The 24,413-nt window shown below is 32.9% G+C and overlaps 3 protein-coding genes across 4 annotated transcripts; 1 reads left to right on the top strand and 2 right to left on the bottom strand.

Moving 5' to 3' along the window:
- Positions 1 to 8,595: 8,595 nt before the first annotated feature.
- LOC120276731 (5-formyltetrahydrofolate cyclo-ligase-like protein COG0212) lies at positions 8,596 to 12,078 on the top strand. 2 transcript variants are annotated; one of them, XR_005541365.1, is made up of 8 exons: positions 8,596 to 9,002; positions 9,111 to 9,201; positions 9,884 to 10,110; positions 10,497 to 10,572; positions 10,906 to 11,031; positions 11,110 to 11,259; positions 11,332 to 11,410; positions 11,499 to 12,078. XR_005541365.1 is itself a non-coding variant. In XM_039283409.1 (7 exons), exons 1-6 carry the CDS (start codon positions 8,610 to 8,612, stop codon positions 11,256 to 11,258), a joined length of 1,062 nt encoding a protein of 353 aa, XP_039139343.1. In that variant the 5' UTR covers positions 8,596 to 8,609; the 3' UTR covers position 11,259; positions 11,356 to 11,365. The 2 variants fall into 2 exon arrangements, 1 of the variants encoding a protein (XP_039139343.1); XM_039283409.1 differs by lacking the exon at positions 11,499 to 12,078 and having other exon boundaries at positions 11,356 to 11,365.
- A 3,236-nt stretch (positions 12,079 to 15,314) lies between these two features.
- On the bottom strand, positions 15,315 to 16,216 carry LOC120277562 (ethylene-responsive transcription factor ERF110-like). Its single transcript, XM_039284421.1, has 2 exons — positions 15,982 to 16,216; positions 15,315 to 15,886 (listed from the first exon to the last, which is right to left on the bottom strand). Exons 1-2 carry the CDS (start codon positions 16,181 to 16,183, stop codon positions 15,315 to 15,317), a joined length of 774 nt encoding a protein of 257 aa, XP_039140355.1. The 5' UTR covers positions 16,184 to 16,216.
- A 2,564-nt stretch (positions 16,217 to 18,780) lies between these two features.
- LOC120277907 (protein S-acyltransferase 8-like) lies at positions 18,781 to 22,459 on the bottom strand. Its single transcript, XM_039284769.1, has 5 exons — positions 22,260 to 22,459; positions 21,417 to 21,602; positions 20,894 to 21,199; positions 20,228 to 20,461; positions 18,781 to 19,527 (listed from the first exon to the last, which is right to left on the bottom strand). The coding sequence occupies exons 1-5, from the start codon at positions 22,296 to 22,298 to the stop codon at positions 19,054 to 19,056; spliced, it is 1,239 nt and encodes a 412-aa protein (XP_039140703.1). The 5' UTR covers positions 22,299 to 22,459; the 3' UTR covers positions 18,781 to 19,053.
- Between the last annotated feature and the right edge of the window lie 1,954 nt (positions 22,460 to 24,413).

The raw sequence follows: 24,413 nt of genomic DNA, 5'->3' as shown, positions 1-24,413 counted from the left end.
CGGTTCATTACCCGCGGCGGAGTGCCACTCCCGCGATGGTGATGAGCGCCGGCGTCGGGTGACGGTGGCGCGGCCACGTCACAGGGGAGAAGATGTACGCTCGTCCCAGGGACTCCTTAGGACCGCTGGTCAAAGGGGCTCTCGCAGGACGACCGGTGGTTTTTGGAAAGCACGCGACAGTAGCTTCATCCGAGGAAGCGACGTGCATGGAAATCAGGGGGACGTACGTGTCGCTTCCTCAATTGGGTCTCAGTCGCGACATGGCGATCATCCTAGCGTCCAACAGATGAGTGTTGTCGCTCCGCCATTGGGCTGATCGAATGAGGCTTTGCTGACCTCTATTGAAGCCAAGCTGGCACGTGCAGAGGATGATGGGGTCTTATTGGATCCTGCCCTTGGGGAGAAGCCCAGCCCGCTTCAATTGCTCTCTTCGGCCCTAGTGGGCCTTCCACCTCATGCTGGGCCAGATTTAGGGCGTGTTTGGTTCGCCGAAGTGGAGACCGAAGTGACGGAAGTGGGAGTTGATGTGACACTTCCACTTGTTTGGTTCACTGAAGTGAAGGCCGAAGTACGGAAGTTGCCACTTCCAAAATCTTCCACTTCACTCTTTGACTTCGGGAAAATTTTGGCCGAAGTGGGACTTCGGTGTTTCACTTTCGCCATGTGGTTGCACATTGGTGATTAAAATCACCCATTTTATTTATTTTATTTTTCCTATGGTTTATTTTTTATTTTTTATTTTTTTAATCTTTTTATTTTTTTATCCTTTTTTTATCTTTTTATCGTTTTTTTATCATTTTTTTATCTTTTTATTTTTATTATTTTATTATTTTTTTATTTTTTTATCTCGCTATTGTTTTTTTAATTAATTAATTATTTTTTATTGTTTATAAAAAATATTTTTATTTTTTTAATTTTTTATCTTTTATTTTTATCTGTTATTGTTTTTTTAATTATTTAATTATTTTTTATTGTTTATAAAAAATATTTTTTAAATTTATAATTTTAAATAATTATAAGCTCAATCCAACAAGCACAAAATGGTAACCTCACCCATAATGAAGTGATGAGTAGAAGTTCATTTCCATCATTTTCTAAATTTTAACTTTCACTAATTAAACAAAAAAAGTAGTTAGTGATTTGACACTTCCCTTTTCAACCAAACACATGGAACCCAACACTTCAACTGAAACTTTCACTTCAGCCGAAGTGACACTTCAAGACTTCCACCACTTCGGTGGACTACTTCCGAACCAAACGCACCTTAGTGGTTCGGAACACGGACCCTGGCAAGCTTGACTCCAACTCAACCATCCCTGAATTGACCTGTAGTAGGCCTGAGGTGCGGCCCATTATTTCGGTGGGTTAGGTGACGGTGGGTGTGGAGGACTTAAAGGTGGATGGGGATCAGGAATACAGTGCCACGGAGCCGAATGTGGGGACTGCGGTTGCGCAGCGGGAGGTGATCAGTAACGCTTACCAACCCGATGCACGCTCTGAGAACCTTTTTCTGGGGGTCCCAGGGGATGAGCTGGGTATTGCTTCGAAATTCCCGTCCGTCTCTCCTCCTAGTGGTTTTACTTGGAAGTTTATTGCTGGACTGTGGTCGCTTATCCCGATAGTTGCCTCGGAATTCCCAGCTTCTTCCGAGCCAATACCTAAGGATGCAGATCTTTCTGCCTCACATCTTGCGGTGAATGTGGGTTCTGTTGATGACCCAAGCATTGAGCACTAATTAGGTGGTTCTGCTTCTGGTGAGGATCTCCCAGAAGTGGACTATGAGACAGACGACTCTGAATCTGAATTTGAGAAGTCTATCAAATCTCTTTTACCTGGGTTCCATCCCGACCCTCCTGCAGATCAACATCCCCATCCTCCAGGTGCTAGAAGAAGCGAACGGCAGAAAAAACCGTCATCCAGGTGGACTGAAGATGTTGGTTTTGTGTGCCCACTTCTAGTGGGCTAGTCCTTTTTGTTGTTGGTTTTGCTGACCGCTAGGTCGGGAGACTTTTGTATCTTTCTTTTATCCTTAATGCATGTGGTTTATCCACCTTTTCAAAAAAAATATATATATATATATATATATATATATATATATATATATTATCATTGTTGCATATACCTCTGTTTAAACAAAAAGAAAAATAAAATTAAGAAAAAAATAATTTGATTCGAAACTAGGGAGTAGTTATTTTGTCTGTTTGCGCTAATTTTGATATATATGTGCTTTATTAAAAAAAAAACTTCGCTTTTTTCTATTACTCTATAGCAATAATTTTGAATATAAAAATATAATGATAAAGATAATTAAAAGAGTAAAAGATGAGAAATACAAAACGATTGAATAAGGACTTTGGATTTGAAAAATACGCAAAGGAAAGAAGAGTATAGAAATTTAATAACTGAATAAGTGGAATGGGAATTGATAATTTTCTGATCGTATATAATAACTTATATTTTATTTTTTTAATAAAAATAGATAAATCATGATTTTATTAGAAAACTAGGAAACATAACAAGCTAAAGCAGTACAAACTAACACTAACAACCCCAAGCAGAAGCATGGGCATAGCGAAATAAAAGAATAAGAACGATAACAAAAAGAAGTACATCACTAGAGGTGATGCCCTTCTAACAACCACATACTAAAGCAACAAAAGAAGAGAAAACATAGCAGAGTTGACAAAGTCTGGCAGAAGGTGACAAAGGTCAACTCATGCTGTAAGGAGAGGGGATCACTTTTGAGGTGGTTGTGGTGCCGCGGTGTTGAATTGCTCGCTCTGTCGCTTGTTTAGTAAAGTGAGCAGAAAGCCATGGCAGAAGCAGGTGAACGATTTTAATAATAATTGAAAAAGGTAAAACATGAGAGTTCAAAATTCGATTGTTTCTTTCAAGCTAGATATTCTAGAAAGTTGCTTTCGTAAGAAAATCTCAAAGAAATTGATGTCGAACATCTAAAAATGGACTTACTAATACTTATCTACGTAAGAAATAACAAATTTTACCATCTTTTTCTTCATTGTGATGGACATTTTTTTTTTTTTGGTGGTTGCGGTTATTTGATCATTTTCTATGAATATATATATATATATATATATAATAAATCTCCATTCTCATATATTATGCTTCCACAAAAATAAAATAAAATATTAATCAATGTGCTTTGATTCAAGTAGTAAAAACTATGATTACTCAAATAAGTAGTTTTGAGTTTAGATTCTTATGGACATACTTTACAAAAATTTATTTCTTTATAAAACTCTCAATATACTGTATAAAACTGATTTGAAACATAAAAAACCATAGATAAAAAGTTTAAAAAAATTAAAAATTTAAATATTCTAAAACACAAAACTTACACATAATAATATGTCATTAATATAACTATTCTAATAGAGTAATGCTATATTATGCGAAGCCACCATCCGAATTCCTCACACGAATGATGTGGCAACCATCACTATCTCTCCTAGTCAGCAATTTAAAAATTAAAAAAATAAATAAAATACGAAGCCCTAATCTTTTTTTTTTCTCTCATCTTCAGTCAGCCATCCCGCACCTTGTCGCCCACCGCCGCCCGTCGTCACTGCCGCCAAAGCCCTTGCTGATGCCACATGCCAAAGCCATGTTTTTCCCCTAGTCGTCTTCTTATCCTCCTTTTTGTCTCTCTTTCTCTATCTCTCTTTTTTCATTTTTTTAACTTTACTTGATCCTCGAAGTCAATGGAGAAGATGATGGTGAGATGAGATGATGGGGAGTTTATTTAGTTTTTATCAATTTTTTGGTAGAAGGTAAATCTTTACATGTTCTGTGGGATCTCTCAAAAGCACTTCCAAACAAAGATAATTGAAGCAACAAGAGCAAAGACTCATAGAATGGAGTCTTTGATACAATAGACATATACAAAACAGTAAATCTTCTTGTAAATGACCGAGGAACTCTCTGTTTCATACATATCCTGAATACATGCTTACAATAACAGTATCAAAATCTGAAGTTATTACAGAAGAACTCTCTGATTCATACATAATTATTTTAACACACTGGCTAGAATAGTGAGAAATTATCATACCAAATTCCTGGCATCTCATACATCAGACACTATAAAAATAAATTTCATTAAATAAACCAAATTGATGATCAATCGAGGTGCTCAGAAAACCCATGAAGCTTCGGAGCATATGAGCCAACCCATCGAGCCGGAGTTTCCTTGAGGAGAAGATGGAGAGGACGATAACACTGCCATGCTGGAGAATGACATAGCTGCATTTGTCCAAAACCTCATAAACGATCGAGGATCTTCAGATCAGCCATTAGAGTTGAAGATTAAGCTTGCCAAAAACCCTAGAACTTCAAGATTTCCATTATTGGAGATCTGATCAAGCTACAACGCCACGAAAAGCTAGAAGATGAGGGGTGGATGACAAGGTGCGGGGTGGACGAGCAAAGACGAGGGGAAGAGGAGAGCTTTGGCAGCAGTGACGGCGGGTAGGCAAGGAAGAGAGATTAGGGCTTCGTATTTTGTTTTTTTTTTTTAATCCTTAAATTGTTGATTATGAGAGATAGTGATGGCTGCCACATCATTCGTGTGAGGAATTCAGACGATCTATTCGCACAATATAGCATTACTCATTCTAATATATTGTGACATAAAAAACATAAATTAGATTTTTCAAAATTTCAGATTTCAACATGAATATTATATATATACACACACAAAATGGTACATTATCTAAGAATGGGTCTAAATTTTAAATTTATGAATATTCTAAAGATATCCAAAAGTATCGCTGAATTTATATTCAAAGATTCCCACATCATATACAACATTGAATAATTTCAAACAACGTTAAATAATAATCAAACTCTTTGTACAAGTAATAGTCATTAAATAATAATTTAATGGATATCACTAAATATGTTTAGATAACAAGAATTCTACATATGTTTACGTGTATATATAGATATTTTTTTAAAAAAGGAAAAAGAAAAGGAAACAATTGAATGATAATAATGGAAATATTTCAGGGCTAATGCCACTCCACTCTGATGTGATGGGCAACCAAACTTTGTGAAGAAAAGGCTTGTGGTCTATAAAACGCCGTTACAGCGTAGTCAATGTATTGAACTTGACCACATTTCTTGCCACAAATTCCTTTTGCGTGTAAGTGACTCGGTGGGCCTGGTTTTCAGTGTTCTAGTCACTCAACCAATTAAAAAAAAATAAAACTAGTTTTTCTTTGGTCTAAAGTCAAGATCAACGCGCAAGTCTTCTTTCAATAACAAACACACTAAAAATAAGACTCAATATCAAAGCTGCGAAAAATACCAAAAATAAACAAACAATATAGATTTTTATTAATTTATTATTATTATTTTTTGTTGACAAATAGACAACAAGCGCCCCCCCCCATTAAAGGGTAAGTTAGGGACGTGCACGTGTGAGGAGCAGAGCTCAACGCAGACCCACGTGCCCTCACCTTGTGTGGACATGGGATTCGATCTCGGGTCCTCCCCGAAACGAACGCCCTACACAAGGGATAAAGCCCGTTGGTTAATTTATTACTTTTAAAAAAATAAGTCCAAAAAATAACTTTTTTTCCCAGGAGCTAAGATTTGAATTTGCTTTAACAGGATGTGAACACTTTATATATGTAGTGGGTCTGGTGCCAATAGACCATGAAGTTTTTAGCAAATAACTTAATTTTTTTTCTCTTAAATTTATTTATTTTTTAAAATTATATTGCATATTATTAGTATGTCTTATAATTTATATTTTAATCTAATTTGACTTACCGAATTAAATGACTATATAGTAACCCATTTGTTTATTTTTCAGTTAAACTAACTTTTGAATTGAAAGAACTCAATTACTTTCAAATAAACTAAATACTCTTTCATACTTTTAATTATTGAAAAAAAAAAAACAGTTTTACTTTAAAAACAAGTCAAAGTCAAGTTAGTTAATTAAACAAATAAGTAAATATAAATAAAATTATATAATTATATTTACATAACGGTACATATGACGTACAGGTGTACCAGAACTAACTCGGTTGGACGAAGGCAAATTGGTCCGACCGGAAACACAGCCAATCACCAAAAGAGACAAAAGCTACGTCCTTTCATGCCACCTTCACCGCGTTCTCTCCGCACCTTCACCATTGAAACTAAAATCAAGACTTATTCACTTTAGAAACAACAAAAAACTTCAAATCCACATCTCCATTGCTTTTTGTCTTTCTAAGAAGTTGGTCTCCAATCTATATAAAGAATTATAAACATTAATTAAGACATCAAGAAACAAAAGCAAAAGAGAGGTAATTGCACCTTCTCTTTCTCCTCAAAGGATTAATATAAACTTTCCTCTCATATAATTAGTCCTCTCATTGTAGCTAGCCTGAGTTCAAGTGAAAGAATATTGGTTAATGGATCCGGATGTTATTGCAGCACAGCAGTTGCTTCAACTTAGCAGTGGAGAAGAAGATCATGACTATGAAGAAGAATACAACAAAAAGAAGAGGGAGAAGATGAGGAAACCAAGAGCTGAAACAAGAGGAGAAAATGAAGAAGAAGAAGATGAAGATGAAGAAAGACCAAGAAAGAAGAGAAGATTTCTTTCAGTAGCTTATATTTACATGGTTACTCAGCCTGTTGTTTTAATTAAGCTCTAAATTAAGAACAGGATGAGAGAATTTAATTGAGTGTCTTAATTTTGAGGATGTTGATCATAAGCATGTACATATTGAGGTTTTTTTTTAGTCTTAGTTTTTTTTTTTTTAGTGGCTTTTGAGGTTTTGTTCAAGAGCTGGAAAAGCTCAAGAAATGATAATATATATTTATATTAGTAGGTGTTAAGATGATTTCTGCATGTTGTCTCTTTGGATAGATGGTAGAAATTAAGGATTCATCAAGGTAATTAATTAAGTAGAACTGAAGAGAAGCATTGTGAAAAACAGTGAATTAATTAGTTTGTGCTCAAAGTTAAGACATGTTTGTTTTTTGCAAATTTTAGTTCTCTTCAAAATGGACTTAATTAAAGATAGAGCTTCATCTCCATTGCAAGCTGTTGTTTCTTCAGTGAAACAATCCCTTGACTTCTTTTGAATAACAAATGAAAACAAAAGCTTTCAAAATATTTTCTCTAAGAATTTAAGTTAATTTTGATTAATTTGTGTGTGCATTATATATGTGTATATTGTAAATTTTCATTGATTCTCATGAATTAGATTCATTTAATCAAATTCCTTGATTTCTTTTGAACAATTAAGCAATGGAAACAAAAGCTTTTAAATTATCTTTTCTGCATTTTTAAGTTTTGATTTGAGTGTGTATTATACGTAGAAATATATATATATATATATATATTATGCTGTAAATTTTCATTGATTTTCATGAATTAAATTCACACGATGATGAAATAAAACTAAGATATGACAGCATGTCTGTTTATGCAAAAAAAATAAATGGGATTTTTATTCTATTTTGTATATATATTAAGATCATTGCATTTGGTAATTCATTTTTCTTTTCCATTTAATGTAGCACACGTTATAGCCAGGAATTTCATATCTGAAGCATGATCTTAAGTACGTGAAGAGAACGATAATTGTGTCTTGATTAACGGCTGTAATTAGGCTGTTAGAAATAATTGTGCATGCATGGTTCTTGCTGGAACAAGCCTGGGACTCTTTAAGAGACCAAACTCAAGTTCAATGAATCTCTAATTCCAATCTTAATCATGGTCATTTGCCGATTTATCTGTTAATCTATCAGTTCAAAGTTAATTACAGTTGAGATTCTTGAGAAATATTTACATGCGGCTTCTTTCCCAGTTGTTATGTACTTGTTCACTTAAAAAGTTTGTAGGAAAATATAATTAAGAAACATGAGGTTTAAAATTTAAATATTTACTAGTCTATTCATGTTGTTTTTGAATACTTAACATTTTAATTAAATTCTTCGATCATATGAGTGTATATATATGTCAGGGTTTTTTTTTAACAAATAATTGACCAGCGTCCCCACTTAAAATAAAGATTTTATACAAAATATCCTGTTGCTAATAAGGGTGTTGGCATATTTATGTGGTTTAATAATTCTCAAACTTTTTATGTGTTCTTACTGAGCAATTAGGTTTAAATTTCAACTTATCCAAGATAAGGGTATGTATAAACGCGTTAAAATATTAATTTTATATTTATGCATATTTTTAACATGCTCTATCCATTATATATAAAAAAAATAATTGTATATTTATATTACTATAATTTTTAATATTATATAATAGAAAAATCACTTGTCAAGAACTCACATTTTAAGCAAAATAAACGCTTTATACTGAATATACAGTATCAAAAGATCAAATAATAATAAGTAATAATATATTTTTTCGTTAAAACGACGCTATTTTAATTAATTTATATATTATAATATATATATGGAATAAAATTAAATGCAGGTTGGATAAGAGAAAAACATGCTCATTCTTGTATGCGTACGTGTCAGGCGCTCAATCACATTGTATGCCCATTTGGTACTTCCAATCATGCAGCTGAAATAAAAACGCTCAAAATAGGAATAGGATCCCTGTATTCTAAAATTACGAAATGCCCTTCTCCCTCCATCGCGCCACGTGGCCTCCCGCCACTCCACTCCTCATCCGATCCCCCTCCACTCGCCGACCTCTTCCCGTCTCGCCGCCCCTCCTTCCCCTCCGCCGCCGCTTCTCCTCCCGGAGCTCCGGCAAGACGGAGGGCCCCTCCTCCGGGTCCCCTTCGTTCGACTCCGTCGCATTCGAGTCCGATCGCCTCCGCCTCGATGCAGAGGCACGGGCATCCATGGCCGCCGCCGCCGCTGCCGCAGCTGATCCGAAGGCGTGGAAATGGAGGATCAGGAAACGAGTTTGGGATCTAATGGAGGCGGAGGGCATTGCGCGTAACCCTCGCCCCGTCCATCACCGCATCCCTAACTTCGATGGTGCCATCGCCGCCGCGGATTTGGTTCGATCTCTATCTCTTCCTTCTATTTGTTGAAACCCTAGTTCCGATTTGCTGAGTTTCAATGTGATTTTCTTATGAATTGGTTGTGAATTTGTTGGTATTTTTAAGCTAGGAGGATTGGATGCATTCCAAAAGGCACAATGCGTGAAGGTTAATCCTGATTCGCCTCAGAAGCACATCCGGTTCTTAACACTTGCAGGTATGTATTTCTTCATGTCTTTTTATTCAGATCATACTGGATATATATATATGAATGATTTTGCTTGTTGTAATTCATTTAGATCAATTACTGTATCCTGTTTGCCATTAATCTTAGATTGATAATCAATTTGCATGAATCTGATCAAAATTATTGTGAAAAGTTGATGGCATTTGCTTAAAAATGTTTTACTTGTTGATCTTGTTGAATAATTGCCAAACATGACCTTGAGTGAGCAGATGAAGTTTGATGAGCATCACTATAATTAAGTGGCATTAATCTTGAAATTCCACCACGATTACTTTTACTTGTTCTTTTTATCAATGCTGAGATCGTGGTCCATTCACAAAATAAATTTGTTTCTCCAATACCATGTGTTTGGTTTTTCATATCATAGGTCATGTTGTCTTTATCTCTGTCCAAAGTTATCTGCCAAGATAAATTCTAAGGGGCATGGCAAAACTCATTTAAAACAAGAAAAATAATTCCTTTTGTATTTCTGTGGAATTATTGTGTTATCATTATAGAAGTCTAAAATTATTAATCATCTCATAAGTACAGCTATCATACATGCTTCTTCTTGATTTAAATTACAAGTTCTCCATTATCTTATTTGCATTTTCTCTTATTCAATTGTAATGAGGACTTGCCATCAAAAGAATTATACTGATGAATTATGTAGGTGGGAAGAAGTTATTGACCCCTCAGCCACGGTTAAGAACTGGATTCTTTTCAGTCTTAGATTCTCGGATGTTGCCTCCTGGCAGAATAAATGAGGGATGCACTTCTGTTGGGGTTGCAAAATATGGTAAACCGATAGATCTTGATGTGAAAATTAAGGTGGATCTGATTGTTATTGGCTCAGTTGCTGTTGATCCACGAACAGGTGCACGGCTAGGGAAGGGTGAGGTACTACTTCTGGTAGATCATTTGTTGTATTACCCATGCGCGTTCCATAATTTCTTGATTGCTTAAATTGCTTAAGCCTGCAATGCTTAGAGAAGATGTGAAAATGGCAAGTTAGGCTGTTTTATTGTTAGCTAGTGGGAAGACTCTTTGCTAAGAAGATATTTTTATCTTTTCCAATCATACCTAGCCTCTGCTGCCTGGGCATGCAAGCTTTTTTTTTAAAAAAAATACCCTTCATCATCATACCCACATGATCACAAAATGAAATTTTTCCTTGAGATTATAAAAGAACTCTGAATTTTTTATGGAAAGAAACGGGTGTCATTCTAATAGCTCTTAACTAGATTATTCTTAAAAGTAAAATAAAGCAGAATCATTTGTTGTAGGGCTTTGCAGAACTTGAGTATGGGATGCTACGATACATGGGAGCTATAGATGACTCAACTTTGGTGGTAACAACTGGTAATCATCCTCTCTCCTTATTATTGGTTGCTAAGTTTATTATTATTTTATATTATTATTATTATTATTATTATTATTGTATCTTCCCTAAGCATTGACAAGTACTTAGTATCTACTTATTGATAAGCTCTGAATAACTTTGCGATTTCTGAGTTGCTTGAGGAAACTTTTGATTTGTCTGTTCTCTCAGGGTTACTTGTGTGTCTAATTTGTTGCACTTGTATACCTTGCTTATTGATAGGAAGATTCATTTATTTTTCTATGAAGATCTTGGGGAAAGTTTCTCTTGTGTGATAGGTTCTCCAAATTCACTGACAATTCTATGTGGTTCAGTGCATGATAAGCAATTGGTGGATGATATCCCACTTGAGAAGCTTTTAATTCATGATGTCCCGGTTGACATTATCTGCACTCCAACACAAGTCATCTTGACAAACACCTCAATTCCCAAACCTCAAGGTTTGAAATGAGTTTGTCTTTTTCTATTTATTGATCTTCAATATTGAATAGATAAGTTTAGCATTTCTAATAAAGCAGGAATCTACTGGGAGAAATTGTCGCCAGAGAAACTTGGACAGATTCGAATACTCAGAGAACTGAAGAAACGAATTGAGCAACAGACTGGACAGGCGCTTCCTTGTGGACCTTCAGAGAAGCTGCCCCCAACTGCTCAAAGAAGACGATGATGTGAGATATGTTTTTATTTTATTTTATTTTATTTTTAATTGGAAATATTCTAAAGCCAAATATTATCCTTAGCATAAGTTGATAATTTATCTGCAGGTATGGCAGTGAGAAATAACTAGTTTGTTTGATGATCACTTTTGGCTTCTATGTTGTAAGTTATCTTTCTCCTAAACACTTGTTGTCAAAGAGATTAAATAAAAAATGTCACTCATGTTTTGCCATTCATTTTGCTCCTCAAGATGTATGAAATGCAGAAGGTTAGATCAAAAGAATGGTTTACAAAGCAATACTGAATCTCATGTTTCTCTCAATCATGTGAAGATAGCATACAGGTATGAAACATACAATGCCAATCAATAGTAACATTACTGCTTATTTCTTCACAATTTATATGGCATGTGGGGTATCCATAAGGGATTTCCTCACTTTTAAACCAAGTAATAATAATAAATAAAATCTTGGTACTACTGTGACCACAGTATGTTAATGATGTTATCTTGGATTGAAATTGTGGTATTAGCCTATTAGGTATGTTTATGATGTTACCTGCAGTCTCTTAAGGCTCACATCTAAAATATTTATGACTCAAAAACCCAATTTTTAATTGGGCTCAACTTACAATGGTTGGATAGCCTTCACTAGCATTGTATTCTTAAAAGTTTTAAAATTTTCCAGTGCCTGCCCTGATAATTTATGCAAACACAACAAATGGAAATGCTTGCTTTCGTTGATGTATATTACTGATTTAATTAGTGAAAATGTTTTTAATGTGGTGATCGGTTGGAGATAATTGACAATAATTCGAATATGAATTTGCTATGTAATTGAGATCACATGTACTGTAAATTTCATTTAAACGCAATTTCATGTGAATTAAAGATTTTTTTGTTTGTTTAGAAAAATATGAAAAGAAAATGAGGGAATTAATATCTCATTTTTCTCCTAAGTTAAGGTTGAGGATCTGAATCACTTCCAACTCTAAAAGTTAAGAGTTTGTAATTTGTATACATCTATTAAAAAAAATGAGAAGAAAAAATTAAATTAAATTAAATTTAAAAAAAAAATGTGATTATAAAATTTAAAAATAATAACAATAAAAAAATTAAATTAAATTGACGTCCACGTCCTAATTCATCTCTCTCGGACATAGGCCAAAATGAAGACTTTAAATATGTAGAAATTATTTGGGCGGTTTGAATCATGGAATAAAAACTACTAGCATAGAAATTGCTCCCTCTTTTTTGTTTTAAGCCATGTAGCCATATTCAATAAATAACGAAGATAATAAACAGTAAATTTAAAGAAAAACAAGATTTTCTTGAGAATCTAGCTATAATAAATGGTTTATAAGAATTTTTTTTTTTTTTTAATAGGTGCATAAATTATATATTTAATAATATATTCTTTTTTTATATTTCAGAAAATTATAAATTAATCCCCGTACTAAACATGGCACCAATCCCCGCGGCGCGCGGAAGAAAATTGGGGAATGCTCATCCCTTGTAAAATGACATTTTGATTTTTTTAAAACTTAATTTATTATCTAATATAATTTTAATGTATAATTAAATAATTAATTATAATAGTTAAAATGGATAATATTTGGAGGAATTATTTTATTTAATTAATTAATTACAATCTCATACTTTCCCTATTTTTAATTTCCAATCTCTCTAATTGAATATTGTTTTCATTCTCCGTCTTTTTACATGTTTTCATTCTCATTTTTATCCTGTTGCTTATAATTTATTTTTAATCATTATGATACCAAAAATAGTCGGTGATAAAGTCATAAAAACTTCTTATATTATATTATTCAAAACATGAATCTCTCAAACTTACATGGAAGAATTAAAAGTTCAGATCAATTTTAAATATTCAATAACACAGGTGATCAATTATGATGTATATATGTCCATTAATGAATTCACTTGGACTCTTTAATTGTTTCACATTTGGAAGTTTTCTCACACTTTGTCACTCTCTCTATTTATTAATTATTGTCATTTGTTGAATGATAATTATTAATTTTATTTTATTTTAAAACTAAAATTACATCATAACTTATGAAAAGTCGCCATTCTTGAATGTAAGTGATTCCATGTAATACATATGAAAGTAGTAGTAGTATATATTATTATGTTGATAAATTCTAAGTCGGTCACAGTTTCGCCACCACCGTCATATCTATGACCGAATCACTTCTCCTTTTGTTTGCAAGTTTGCATAACCAAAGACAAGTTGACAAACTATTTGTCATCTGATATTTTTTATGTGACATATGATGTACTTGGAGTTGTGACATGGAAAAAAAAAAATTTCATGTCGGCCAACAAACAGTATAGATTAGAGAATTTAATTTAGAATATAATATATATATATATTTCATAATCAGTTTAGTATTAAAATTATACATTTATTAATAAATAATAATGATGGTTAATTTTGAATATTGTATTTAAACTAAAGTTGGGTTGATTGGTTGTAAAAATAATAATAATTTTTTTTTAATAAATATGAATAAACTATGTAAATAAAAGGTTAAAATTCGCTACTCAAGAAAACAAAAAAAATCAAACACAAAATAGTTATTACCAATAAGCCAAATTATTGTTTACAATTCAATCCAACTTATTTTGTTAATTATATATATATATATATATATATATATGTTAATAAGATCGACATGTAACTATTTAAACTATTCATCACGTGAAAATAAAAATTTGAACCTTAGCCACATGATTGGGCCACTGTGTCCCTGTCTCTAAATAATATCTAGTTTTTGAATTTTCTTTCACTTAAAACTATGATATGATATTTTGTTTATATTTTTATGATTATATATATATACTATAAATTTGAAAACGAGGTAATGACGTGGCGGAGATCTTTATCTTTGTCACCGCAAGGAACGGGTGACTGGGATCGTTCCACATCGGTGATAAGAGCGAATGTGTGGAGGAGTTTTAATTAAATTTTTTGTAATCTAAACTTAAAATTTTTAATTCAATTTAATTGATGTTGACCCAATAAATAAGGCCAACAAACATGCATTCGCGTCTGTTCCGAGGACAAAACAACGCATTTAACGCCATGAGAAGTTTTCAAAATGGCGGTTCTCAAAACCGTGAGGTTTTTTTTTTTTTTTAAAGATGAACAGTTATGTTTAAGAAAGTCAAAATACAAATAAATCTTGGTAGACCAAGTGAAACTTGCACGTAAATATGAGTTTTGGGATCACTCACATAGAGGTATAAATATCAAAATGATCCCTCTATTTTTCATTTTCTGTCTTTTTAGTTCATCTAATATAAAATCCGCCTTCTTTGTCTTTGTATTTGCACATTTTTCGTTTTTTAGTTGTAAAATCTGTCTTTTTGGTCCTTATATTTATCCATTTTCATATTTTTTTTTGTCTCTCCAATTCATCAACTGGAAAGACCAAAATGGCAGATCCATTAATTAGAGAGACCAAAAAGATAAAAATGTGAAAATACAAGAACTAAAAAGACGAATTTTATATTAGAGTGATTAAAAAGGTGAAAAATACAAAATAGAAGAAGGATAATTTTGATATTTTGATCCTCACATGTAATTATGACTTATATTATTAATAATTTAAATTTTTATTAGTTATAGAGAATTTCAATGAGGACCCGGATAAAAATGGACTACTTGCTTTGGTTGTTGGTAAAGCCGTGATGGACTAAAAATGAGAGGGTTGAGTTGTGCCTTGTTCCAACTTGCAAATGCCTAATTTGTTTTTTTCCATCTCACAGTCAAACAAAACGTCAGACCCTCACCATTAAAAGAACACTTTGTGACTTGTAACTAACCACGTGAATGAAAGATAATTATTCATTTCATTTTTATTATTATTATTATTAAACCTTTATTGAGCATACAAAAATTTCAAAAAGAGAAGAATTTCCTGTAAAACAAAATAAGAAACTAATCCTCATAACAAAAGCTTGAGATAATAATAAAAAACAAAAACAATACAAGTATAAGAAGCAAAACACACAAAAGCTTAACAAAATCTCCAACCCATATCACCCATCAGAAGGAGGATTAAACCTTCTTGAATCCATCCAAAAATTCCCCGGAAACTCACTCTGCTGCTGCTGTTGCTGCTGCTGCTGCTGCATGTAAATCAATGCATCATGACTAGAAACAACCACAGCATTAGCATTAGCATTAGCATTAGCATTAGCATTAGCATTAGCATTAGAAGAAGAAGAAGAAACTGATGATAATGAATAAGGAGCAACACTTGAATACAAATACTGATCCAAAAGAGCAGTTGGTTGCTGAGGAGAAGAAATAACTGGTATAGTTGTCAATGTAGAGAAGGTTGGATGAAGACAAGCATTTTCCGGAAAATTTAACTTAGCTTTGTTTCCCCTGAACCTAAGAGCAGCTTCATCATAAGCCCTTGCAGCAGCCTCAGCTGTGTCAAATGTCCCCAACCAAACTCTTGAAGCCTTATGAGGATCTCTTATCTCAGCTGCCCACTTCCCCCATGGCCTTTGTCTTACTCCTCTATATCTTCTCCTCTCTATATTTGATTGTTCTTCATGATATTCTTGTCTCATCTCCTTCCCTATCTTTCCATTCACATTCTCTGGAATATTAATAAATACATAAATTCTTTTTAATTATATATATTGTCTAAAAGAAAAGAAAAAAAAGAAAGAAAAGAAAAACATGCAACCCAACCTGGTATTGATGAAGAAGATGATTCTCCTGCAGTTCCGGAGAAGTTATAATCTCTTGAGCTTTGATCAAATGGCATTGGAGTGACAACAACTGAATCAATATTGCCGGATATAACACGAGTCAAAGCTGAGACGATGGCTGAGTTCTCTTGAGCTTTTCTATACTCTGAGAACATCATTGAAGAAGATAAAGCCATTGCCATTGAAGTACTAACTTCAATCCTATTAAACCTTATCTCTTCTTCTTGTTCTTGTCCTTTTTCTTCAATTTTTTTCTCTCTTAAGTTCATCAGGAGCTTCACGTTTGCTTTGTTGCCACCTTTTGTATATTTATATATGTATAATGTGCATTTGTGGGAACGTTTTGAAGATTGGAAGAAGCCTTTGAATACTTAAGAGACAAGATTTATATATATATATATATATATATATATATATATATATATATATATATATATATATATATTTGAGGGAGTTGCATGGAATTTTTGAACTCTTCTGCAGCTTTGTTTAGTTAGGTGGTGGGACTGTAATTATGAACATTTGGAGGCGTTTGACCGCAAAAAAGGCTTTTCACACACCGTTGACTTTGGGTGGCGGTCTTGAAGATGATGTTCTGGATGATGGATGATGCGATAAGGTTTAAGTTAACTTAGAACCGAAGAGAGATGAGAGATAGAATGATGGTTTCTAATTTGGTTGTGTTTTCCTGTGCCGACTAAAGTTACCGACTTATAACTATTAATAATGATAATAATATAGGTTTTGTTTAATTAAATATAGATAATTGTTATGGTTTACTTTTCTATTAAGTTAGATTTTTAGATAAAAATATATAATATGTGAAATTTATTTTAATCATTAAATTACTCACTTGTAATATTTCATTTCATTTGTTCCTTTTTATCTGTTGTGGTTAACTGAATCTTACGTACTAAAAATTTCATTCGATTTTATAAAAAATTAATTATTTTTTAAAAAATTATTCTTAATTTATGAGTATTAAAAATAATTTAAAAAATAATAAATATTTTTTTATGTTAAAAAAATAACAGACTAAAAAAAATATTGATTTGTGACAGGTTAAAAAAAAAAAGTATTAATTTTTTCGTTTATTTTTGAAGTTTGCATTATTAAATTATATATGTGGTAGCATTTTAAAATGGACTTCAAATTGTCAATCATTGGATAACCCAATGGGATGACACCAAAGTATAAAGGGGAAGTCATGGGTTCAAATTCCTCCCCCGACGAGTCTGATTTACGTCTTGTTACATACTGCTATTCACCCGGGATTTTTATACTTATTCTCATACTGCGTACATATCTTTGTACGGTAGGGTTCAGTATTGTTTCGATCTTGTTTATATTCGAGATAAAAAAATGACGTATCGTCTATTATTCCAAAAATAGACTTCAAATTGAAATTCAAAAATTTGTCAACCTAGCAGAGTTTAAAATTATTTTCTCTCCATATAGGTATAGGTAACTTTTGCTGGGATATAAATATAGTTAAAAAAAAAAACGAGAAGAAGCTTTAAATGAAGCTTTAATTAATAACGAAGCGAAACCTAATTAATGTTATGAATTCAACCTTTTTCTATCTGTTAGTGATGAACAATTCCTTGCAGTGTTCACAAGCCATTGCATAAATCAACATGTGAGGAATGCAAGCAAACAAGCGCTTTTTTAAAATGGCCACCCATGTCTAACCCCACCAAACTTCTCAAAAGATGATCATGAAAAAAATTCTCACAAAAACTTTAATGGGGCAAACAATAGAAGTCCATTTTGTATTTGTAGGAACATTTTTGTTATTTATTCAAAAATATATTAGTTTAGAGTTAGAGGAATGTATATACACTTTATTTTATTTTGTCCAACAGCATAAGGTTCATGACTACCAAAAGAATCAAATAATAATAAAAATTAAGAAGACAGAGTTGACCAAACTGTTTTCAAATGAACATCGGTTCCTGAAAAACTCTCATAGTCTCATGTTGAACTTGCTTAAATTAAATAATGGCTCAAAGAGACCGGAAAATATACAGTAAATTTCTTGCAAGTAATAAAATAACAATATCAGACCAAATCACGCAAGCAATGAGCATGGATTTGTTTAACAAGTATTAAATTAAACAGGAGATTAAATTTTTATTAGGAAGCAATAAGCAATCAGCCAACGTGCATTAGTTTGTTGATTAAATAAAGAAAAAGAATAAGAAAAAGAAATTTTTTTAAGTTTTTATTCAGTCAAAAGCCATTGTTTCATTCAGCAAAGTCTGAGGCTTTCAGAACCTGCAATTCTTGTGTGAAACTTGTGAAAACTGAAAAAGATAATTAAATCCCATTTACAAGTGGAGGCAAATTTCAGTTTTTATTTTTTACTTTTTAAAAAAAAGACATAACCTTTTGACCTGCTAGCCTAAAATTATACTAAAGAATAAGCTCTGGTCAACGGAACAACGCATGCAATAATACAACACTCAATTGAGCTATTGGATCAAAGTTTGAAGTAGAATTATTCTAGATGTGGAAAGGAAACATACAAATAGCATTAAATTGGTTTCATTGTGAACCACTCAAATAAACTTATAGTCATCAATTTGGCACCTCCTTGGAAGTGGTCATCATCAATTTGCCAAATTGGTGGCTAGTTTGAGAAAATAAAGGTTCTAGTAGCTTTCCTATTAGGATTCAATCTTTATGGCGGTGAAAGACGGTGTTTCGGAACTTTCTATATGTACCTAAGTCAGCGCAAATGACAGAATTTCTCATGTGAGCAAATTGTAAATGATGGTAACAGCAAAAAGGTTTTACTGATGAAGTAAAAGTACAACTAATTTGACAAAGCTTCAACAAACAATCATGGATTGTATGTATTCTGGTCATTAGTTGTGCTTTACAGAAAGAATTGTGCAGGAAGTTGTGCTTTTCACTAGACACCAAATACAGAGCTAGTGCGATGAGATGCTCATCGTCGGAGAAAATGCATATATATGATAGCTCTTCATGGTCTAGCTATTCTCTGCTTTGCATTTCGAGGGATGGTATCAAAATGAGGTTTGCGTACCTATTGTGATTCTTTCCGTGTTGCAACTGAGCTTTCGTTTACTATAGCACTTGTGGAGAGAACGTCGGAAGAGATCTCCCAGTTGGAACTTCTACCTCGGCTTGAAATATGTGCGTCTGAAACCGGAATTAGGTCAGACTCAGAAATGACACTTTGCATTCCACGGCTGCTATTGCCAACAATTTGCTCATCAACAGATACGAAATTTCGGCGCTGGGATATCCTCAATAAATCTCCACCGAGCTCAAGATCGTCTTCTACTTTTGATCTTGGATTGCTATCAGATTCATGTTCTATCTCCCTGGAACGGCTAATGGATTGTGGTCGAGTTACCTCCTCTTGTACATATGCTCGGAAGTTATTCCTTGAAGGTTTTATTTTTGTGCAGAAAACCTCACGGAAGTTATGCATGCAACCTCGATCATAGGGGTTAGGTCTATTGTCAAGTTTATAGCGGAGGTTCTCATATGTTGTCTGAAAGAAAAATAAGGATAAGCACGAAAATTGATATGCTGCAAATAGAGGTTGATGCAACAAACAAGAAAACTGGAACAATCAATCATGTGCTCAACTGATCAAAGACAGACGTCTGGATGGTCATTTTGATACAAACCTATCAGTACGAAAAATAGCATGCTAAAGGATTAAGGATGATTCTGTAGCCACAAGCATTGTTAATTGGCAGAAATGAGTGGTAGAGTTCCAGTAAAAGTATACCATGCATACAGAACTTGAAGTCACTATTGCAATCTCAAGTATGACCATCAAAAAACTGTAACAAAGAACTGACCAGAATGAAGGATAGAATAAATTGACATAAAATAAAAAATAAATTCTCTAACATTCCTTTCAAGTTTCCCAATAAAATAGATAACTGAGACTATTCTGAGGATCACTCATTCAGAGCTTACTCAACACCAGTATTCATATTTTACTAGTGCATGAAGCTAACTCAAGTTGATAAGAAGCAAAACTACAATCTGATCCTGTACTCTAAACACCTCAGAAGATAATTCTTAAATGGTTAGCAATTGAAATAGAAACAGAATGTGGGATTTCAGTTAAACATGTTTAGCATACAGGTCCTCGATGTTGAGTAATGCAATGTATATGATATTATAAAAGTATGGGCTTTGAACCTTCACACCGTGACAAGTAAAACAAAATCTCATACCTGGTTGGAGGTGATCAGATACAAATGAAATCCAGTTAGGCCACCAACAAACCACAATGTGATAAAACAGTATATCATGAGAGCCACTGACGCTGGAGAATGTCTCATTGCTTTCCATACTGTTGGATAATCCTCATCCATGAGAAATTTGATGTACCATGCAGACATTGCGAAGACATAGATGCAAAGAAGAGTTGCTGAGGATACAAACAAGAGAAAGTAGCGATAGTTCCGCTGTCAAGATAGAAACTAATGTTAATTGAAGTAGCCAGATACAAGGACAACCGCTCAACAGATTCATGTTGCTAAACCAAGGTAGTAAAAACTTAATTAGAAACTTGATGGCTCAAGCATTTATTCCTACAAATGATCCAAACAAACTTGAAGAACTCAATTCTTGGACTTGACTTGTTTAGCTTTTAATTTTACTTTGGTAGATCAACTCAATGATTCTAACATGTCATGCATTCTTAAATCTTTATATCCTTCCTAAACAAATCCGTATATGATGATATTACTGGATCCTAGATGTAACAAAAGCAAGTATCAAAGATACACAAATTAACAAGCCAGGCAACCATGTACGATAATGATGGAACAAGAAATTGAGGTAACATAGTCTTCATGTTTGAGCAGAGAACACAAACTATTCAGATCTAGGAGTACCTGTCCAATGCACTGGCCAACATATGGGCAGTGATGATCAAAGCGCTCCACACAATTATCACAAATAGAACAATGAGAACAGCGAGGAGGTCGATAGACCATGCAGGTATCACAATATTTTACTTTGACAGGCTGACCATTGACTATAACTTCTTTGCTCCTAGGAAACTGCAAGCTTGGTGTTTGTCTTCCTCCTGGCTCCGTGGCAACTGAAGTATCATAAGAGAACTCTTCCTCTGGGGGATGTGAAGCACGCGGTACAATACCAGGATCTCGACCAGAAGTCAGCAACAACAGTACCAGCACCTAGACATCCATAGATTAGAAGTGGGAACCAAAGGACACGTCCAATGTGCCAAGGCACAATTCATGCCAAAAGAAAGAAACGTAGTGATAAATTGAATACAAAGATAAATTATACCCATTAAATTATAAATTAGGTTTAGCAACGGAGGAAAATGGCCATTCATGTGAATATTGATTTAAACTGTAAAGATATTCAAGGTAACAGGGAATGACTAACATAGATTGTAAACGCTATTGCAACCACCAAAATAGCATATCCTGCATCATATGAAGCAAACTTGTGGCGTAGATGTCTTGCGACAAACACACAAAAGATGACCATGGGAACAACTATAAGTGAGATGGTGAATGGAAGCGATATAGCATCAGGTCCAAATATTAGCCTACCACCAAAGATGAACTTCTGCAAAACAAACAAACAAAAAAACTTTATTAGTAACCATCAAAATAAAACAAAACACAGTTACTGAAATATCACATCCTCCTCTCCATAAAACATATCATGCAAAATTTTCCAGTTGTTACACAGCAAAGTTAAGCAACCTTCATTCAGTATCTAAGTTTTAAAGCATCAACTTTGAACATGGAGAAATGAAACATATCACAAATCAATATATATATATATATATATATATATATATATATATATATATATATATATATATATAGTTTCTTTGCCAGTGATTTGCAAGTTAAAATCATCAAATTCATTCAACAAACATCATAGAAAACAAAAAATGTGTAAAATCAATCTAACATGCAATAGAAAATACTGAAATTGAACATGCAGAAGATAAAACTCCATGATTTAAGCACGAGATAAGAAGAAATCACAGCGTTAATTCCTAATCACACAGCCATAAAATTCAAAATTCCGCCAAATCAGACAAAATAATCAACAAAGAAGACTACTCAATCAGTCAAACACATAAAATCCACTTGAAATCCATCATCAAAATAAATAACTACTTCATCACAACATCACCAAAAACAAATTTTACCATAAAAAAACAACAAAAACAAGAAGAAATCAAACCAGCAATACCAAAAAAAAACTCACATTGCTTCCTTTCCAGACTTCATGGACACGTTTCGCCATGAGAAATCAAATCAGAGTAACCGCGCACGCAGAGAATCAAAGAAGCAGAGCTCGATCATCGTCTCCGAACCCTCGAATCCAAGCGAAGCGCATTGAATTTTCCAGCCCTTTCTCGCTCGCTGTTTTCGCTTTTTGGGGAATTCGACTTCCTTCGAATTCCAATTGCGCGGGGGCATTTGAGTCAAATCAGTTGGGAAAAAAATTAGCAACAGGCCAACATGTCTCTTGATTCGATGCCATTCGCTTTACTGGCGAGGTTCAAATGACCATTTTACCCTTTCCAGCCCGTGTGGGGCCCTCTATGGGCTGTTTTCAAACCGGCTTTGGAGTTTTCTTTGGTTTAATTAATCATTAGTTTAACTTAATTGAGGTTGTTATCATTAATCAATACTTAAAATAATGGGGGTTTAAGAAGAAGACATTGTTATTACTTAATTATTATTATTAGCGAAAGGGAAAGATTGGTAGATGCTAGAGTTGTGTTTTAATAAGTTCAAAAGATATTAATAAATTCAATGACTCGTTATTGAAATTGTTTGGATAATTGTTTTTTTATCTATTTCTAAATTTATTCCAATATAAATCTTATGTTAATTTTCTATGAAATATAGTATTATGAGGCGTGTCAAAATCATCAAAATTTACAGATTATTATATATAAAGTAAAATGTTTTATATATAGATATATATAAAGCCGCATTATCTACTAGCGTTAATAGATTCAATATTTACGAATGTGTGATGAACAATTAGATGAGAAGCCAACGATTTTTAGCATGAGAGCTACAGTACAGTAAAAATTTTCATCCAGTATTTATAAAAATTATAAATAACACAACAAAACATACTTACTAGTGTGAGAATCCAGTATAAACTTTTGATACTATTACCTGTAATGTAATATACCAATTTTTCTCTATCTCTATCACTCGTTTTTTCTTAACTGCCGCCAATGTTGGTGTGTATATATACAGTGATCATACTTTTTATTTTGCCATGTATTTATGTAGTTTCACATGGAGAAAATGAATAAAATGTAATAATTATAACAACTTTAAACAAATATAATTTAATGAATAAAATTAAAAAAAATTTTGAAAAGGTAAAATTAAATTACTACTTGTAAATTTTGTACTAATTGAGGAAACTTCATTATTGGAATGGTGATTTGCCTACTCATTTTTTCAAAGATTAAAGACGCAACTTCTTGCTTTGCTTTGTATGTAATGAATCTCCCCTTTTTTTGGCTGCTTTCTCTTTCTGTGAAACACCGAGATAACTACTTTGGTGGGTTTTTTAATCAATTGATTTTTATTAATTGTTTTGTGTTTTATGTTGACCATTAATATTTAAAGTGACCAGCACAAACATTTTATTCTCTATTATTAAAGCAGACCGGATATAGGATATAGGATATAGGATATAGGATACACAATGGATTGATTCTTTTATTTTGGAGTCTAGTGATATTTTCCGTTTTGAGAAATGGAAATTTTAATATATTTCTCAAACTTTTTAATAAAAATATTAAGAATCAAACATTATATTGGTTTATCTGTTAAATTTAATTATGTGAATTTGTTTGAGTTTCAAGCTGTGGCGCATAATGAATTTTATTTTCATGATTGTAAATCATAAACAACAATGTATATTTATTTGGTGTGAAATAGGGTCACAATAAAGGTTCTTATACAGGAATTTTTATTTTTTTATTTTTTTATTTTTTCAAGTCATTATTCAAACTTTTTATTGCAGTGTTTATTAGGGAAGCAGTGTGGAAGTATTAAGTTGAGTAACTTCCCACTCAAAGATATCCAATATGGTGTTTATTTTGGGGAAGTGATGCCAAAGTCATTGAAGTTGACTAATTAATCCTTTTGCTAATGTTTATTTGTTTAGAACACTTATTTGATATTGAATTAAGCATGTTTTAGCATTTGTTCATCGAAATAGAAAAATAAAATAAAATTTCATATAAGATCACAAGTTTATTTATTTTATTTTATTTTTTACAAAATAAATACTAAAAATATTAAAAATGATATTAATTACCAACCACCTCCACGACTGTCAATTTCATCACTTCTGCATTTAAAACCATTTTCTCTCAAGTGA

The sequence above is a fragment of the Dioscorea cayenensis genome, chromosome 15 (assembly GCF_009730915.1).
Source record: "Dioscorea cayenensis subsp. rotundata cultivar TDr96_F1 chromosome 15, TDr96_F1_v2_PseudoChromosome.rev07_lg8_w22 25.fasta, whole genome shotgun sequence".
Classification (NCBI taxonomy): domain Eukaryota; kingdom Viridiplantae; phylum Streptophyta; class Magnoliopsida; order Dioscoreales; family Dioscoreaceae; genus Dioscorea; species Dioscorea cayenensis.
This window is presented reverse-complemented; position numbering and strand designations above follow the sequence as displayed.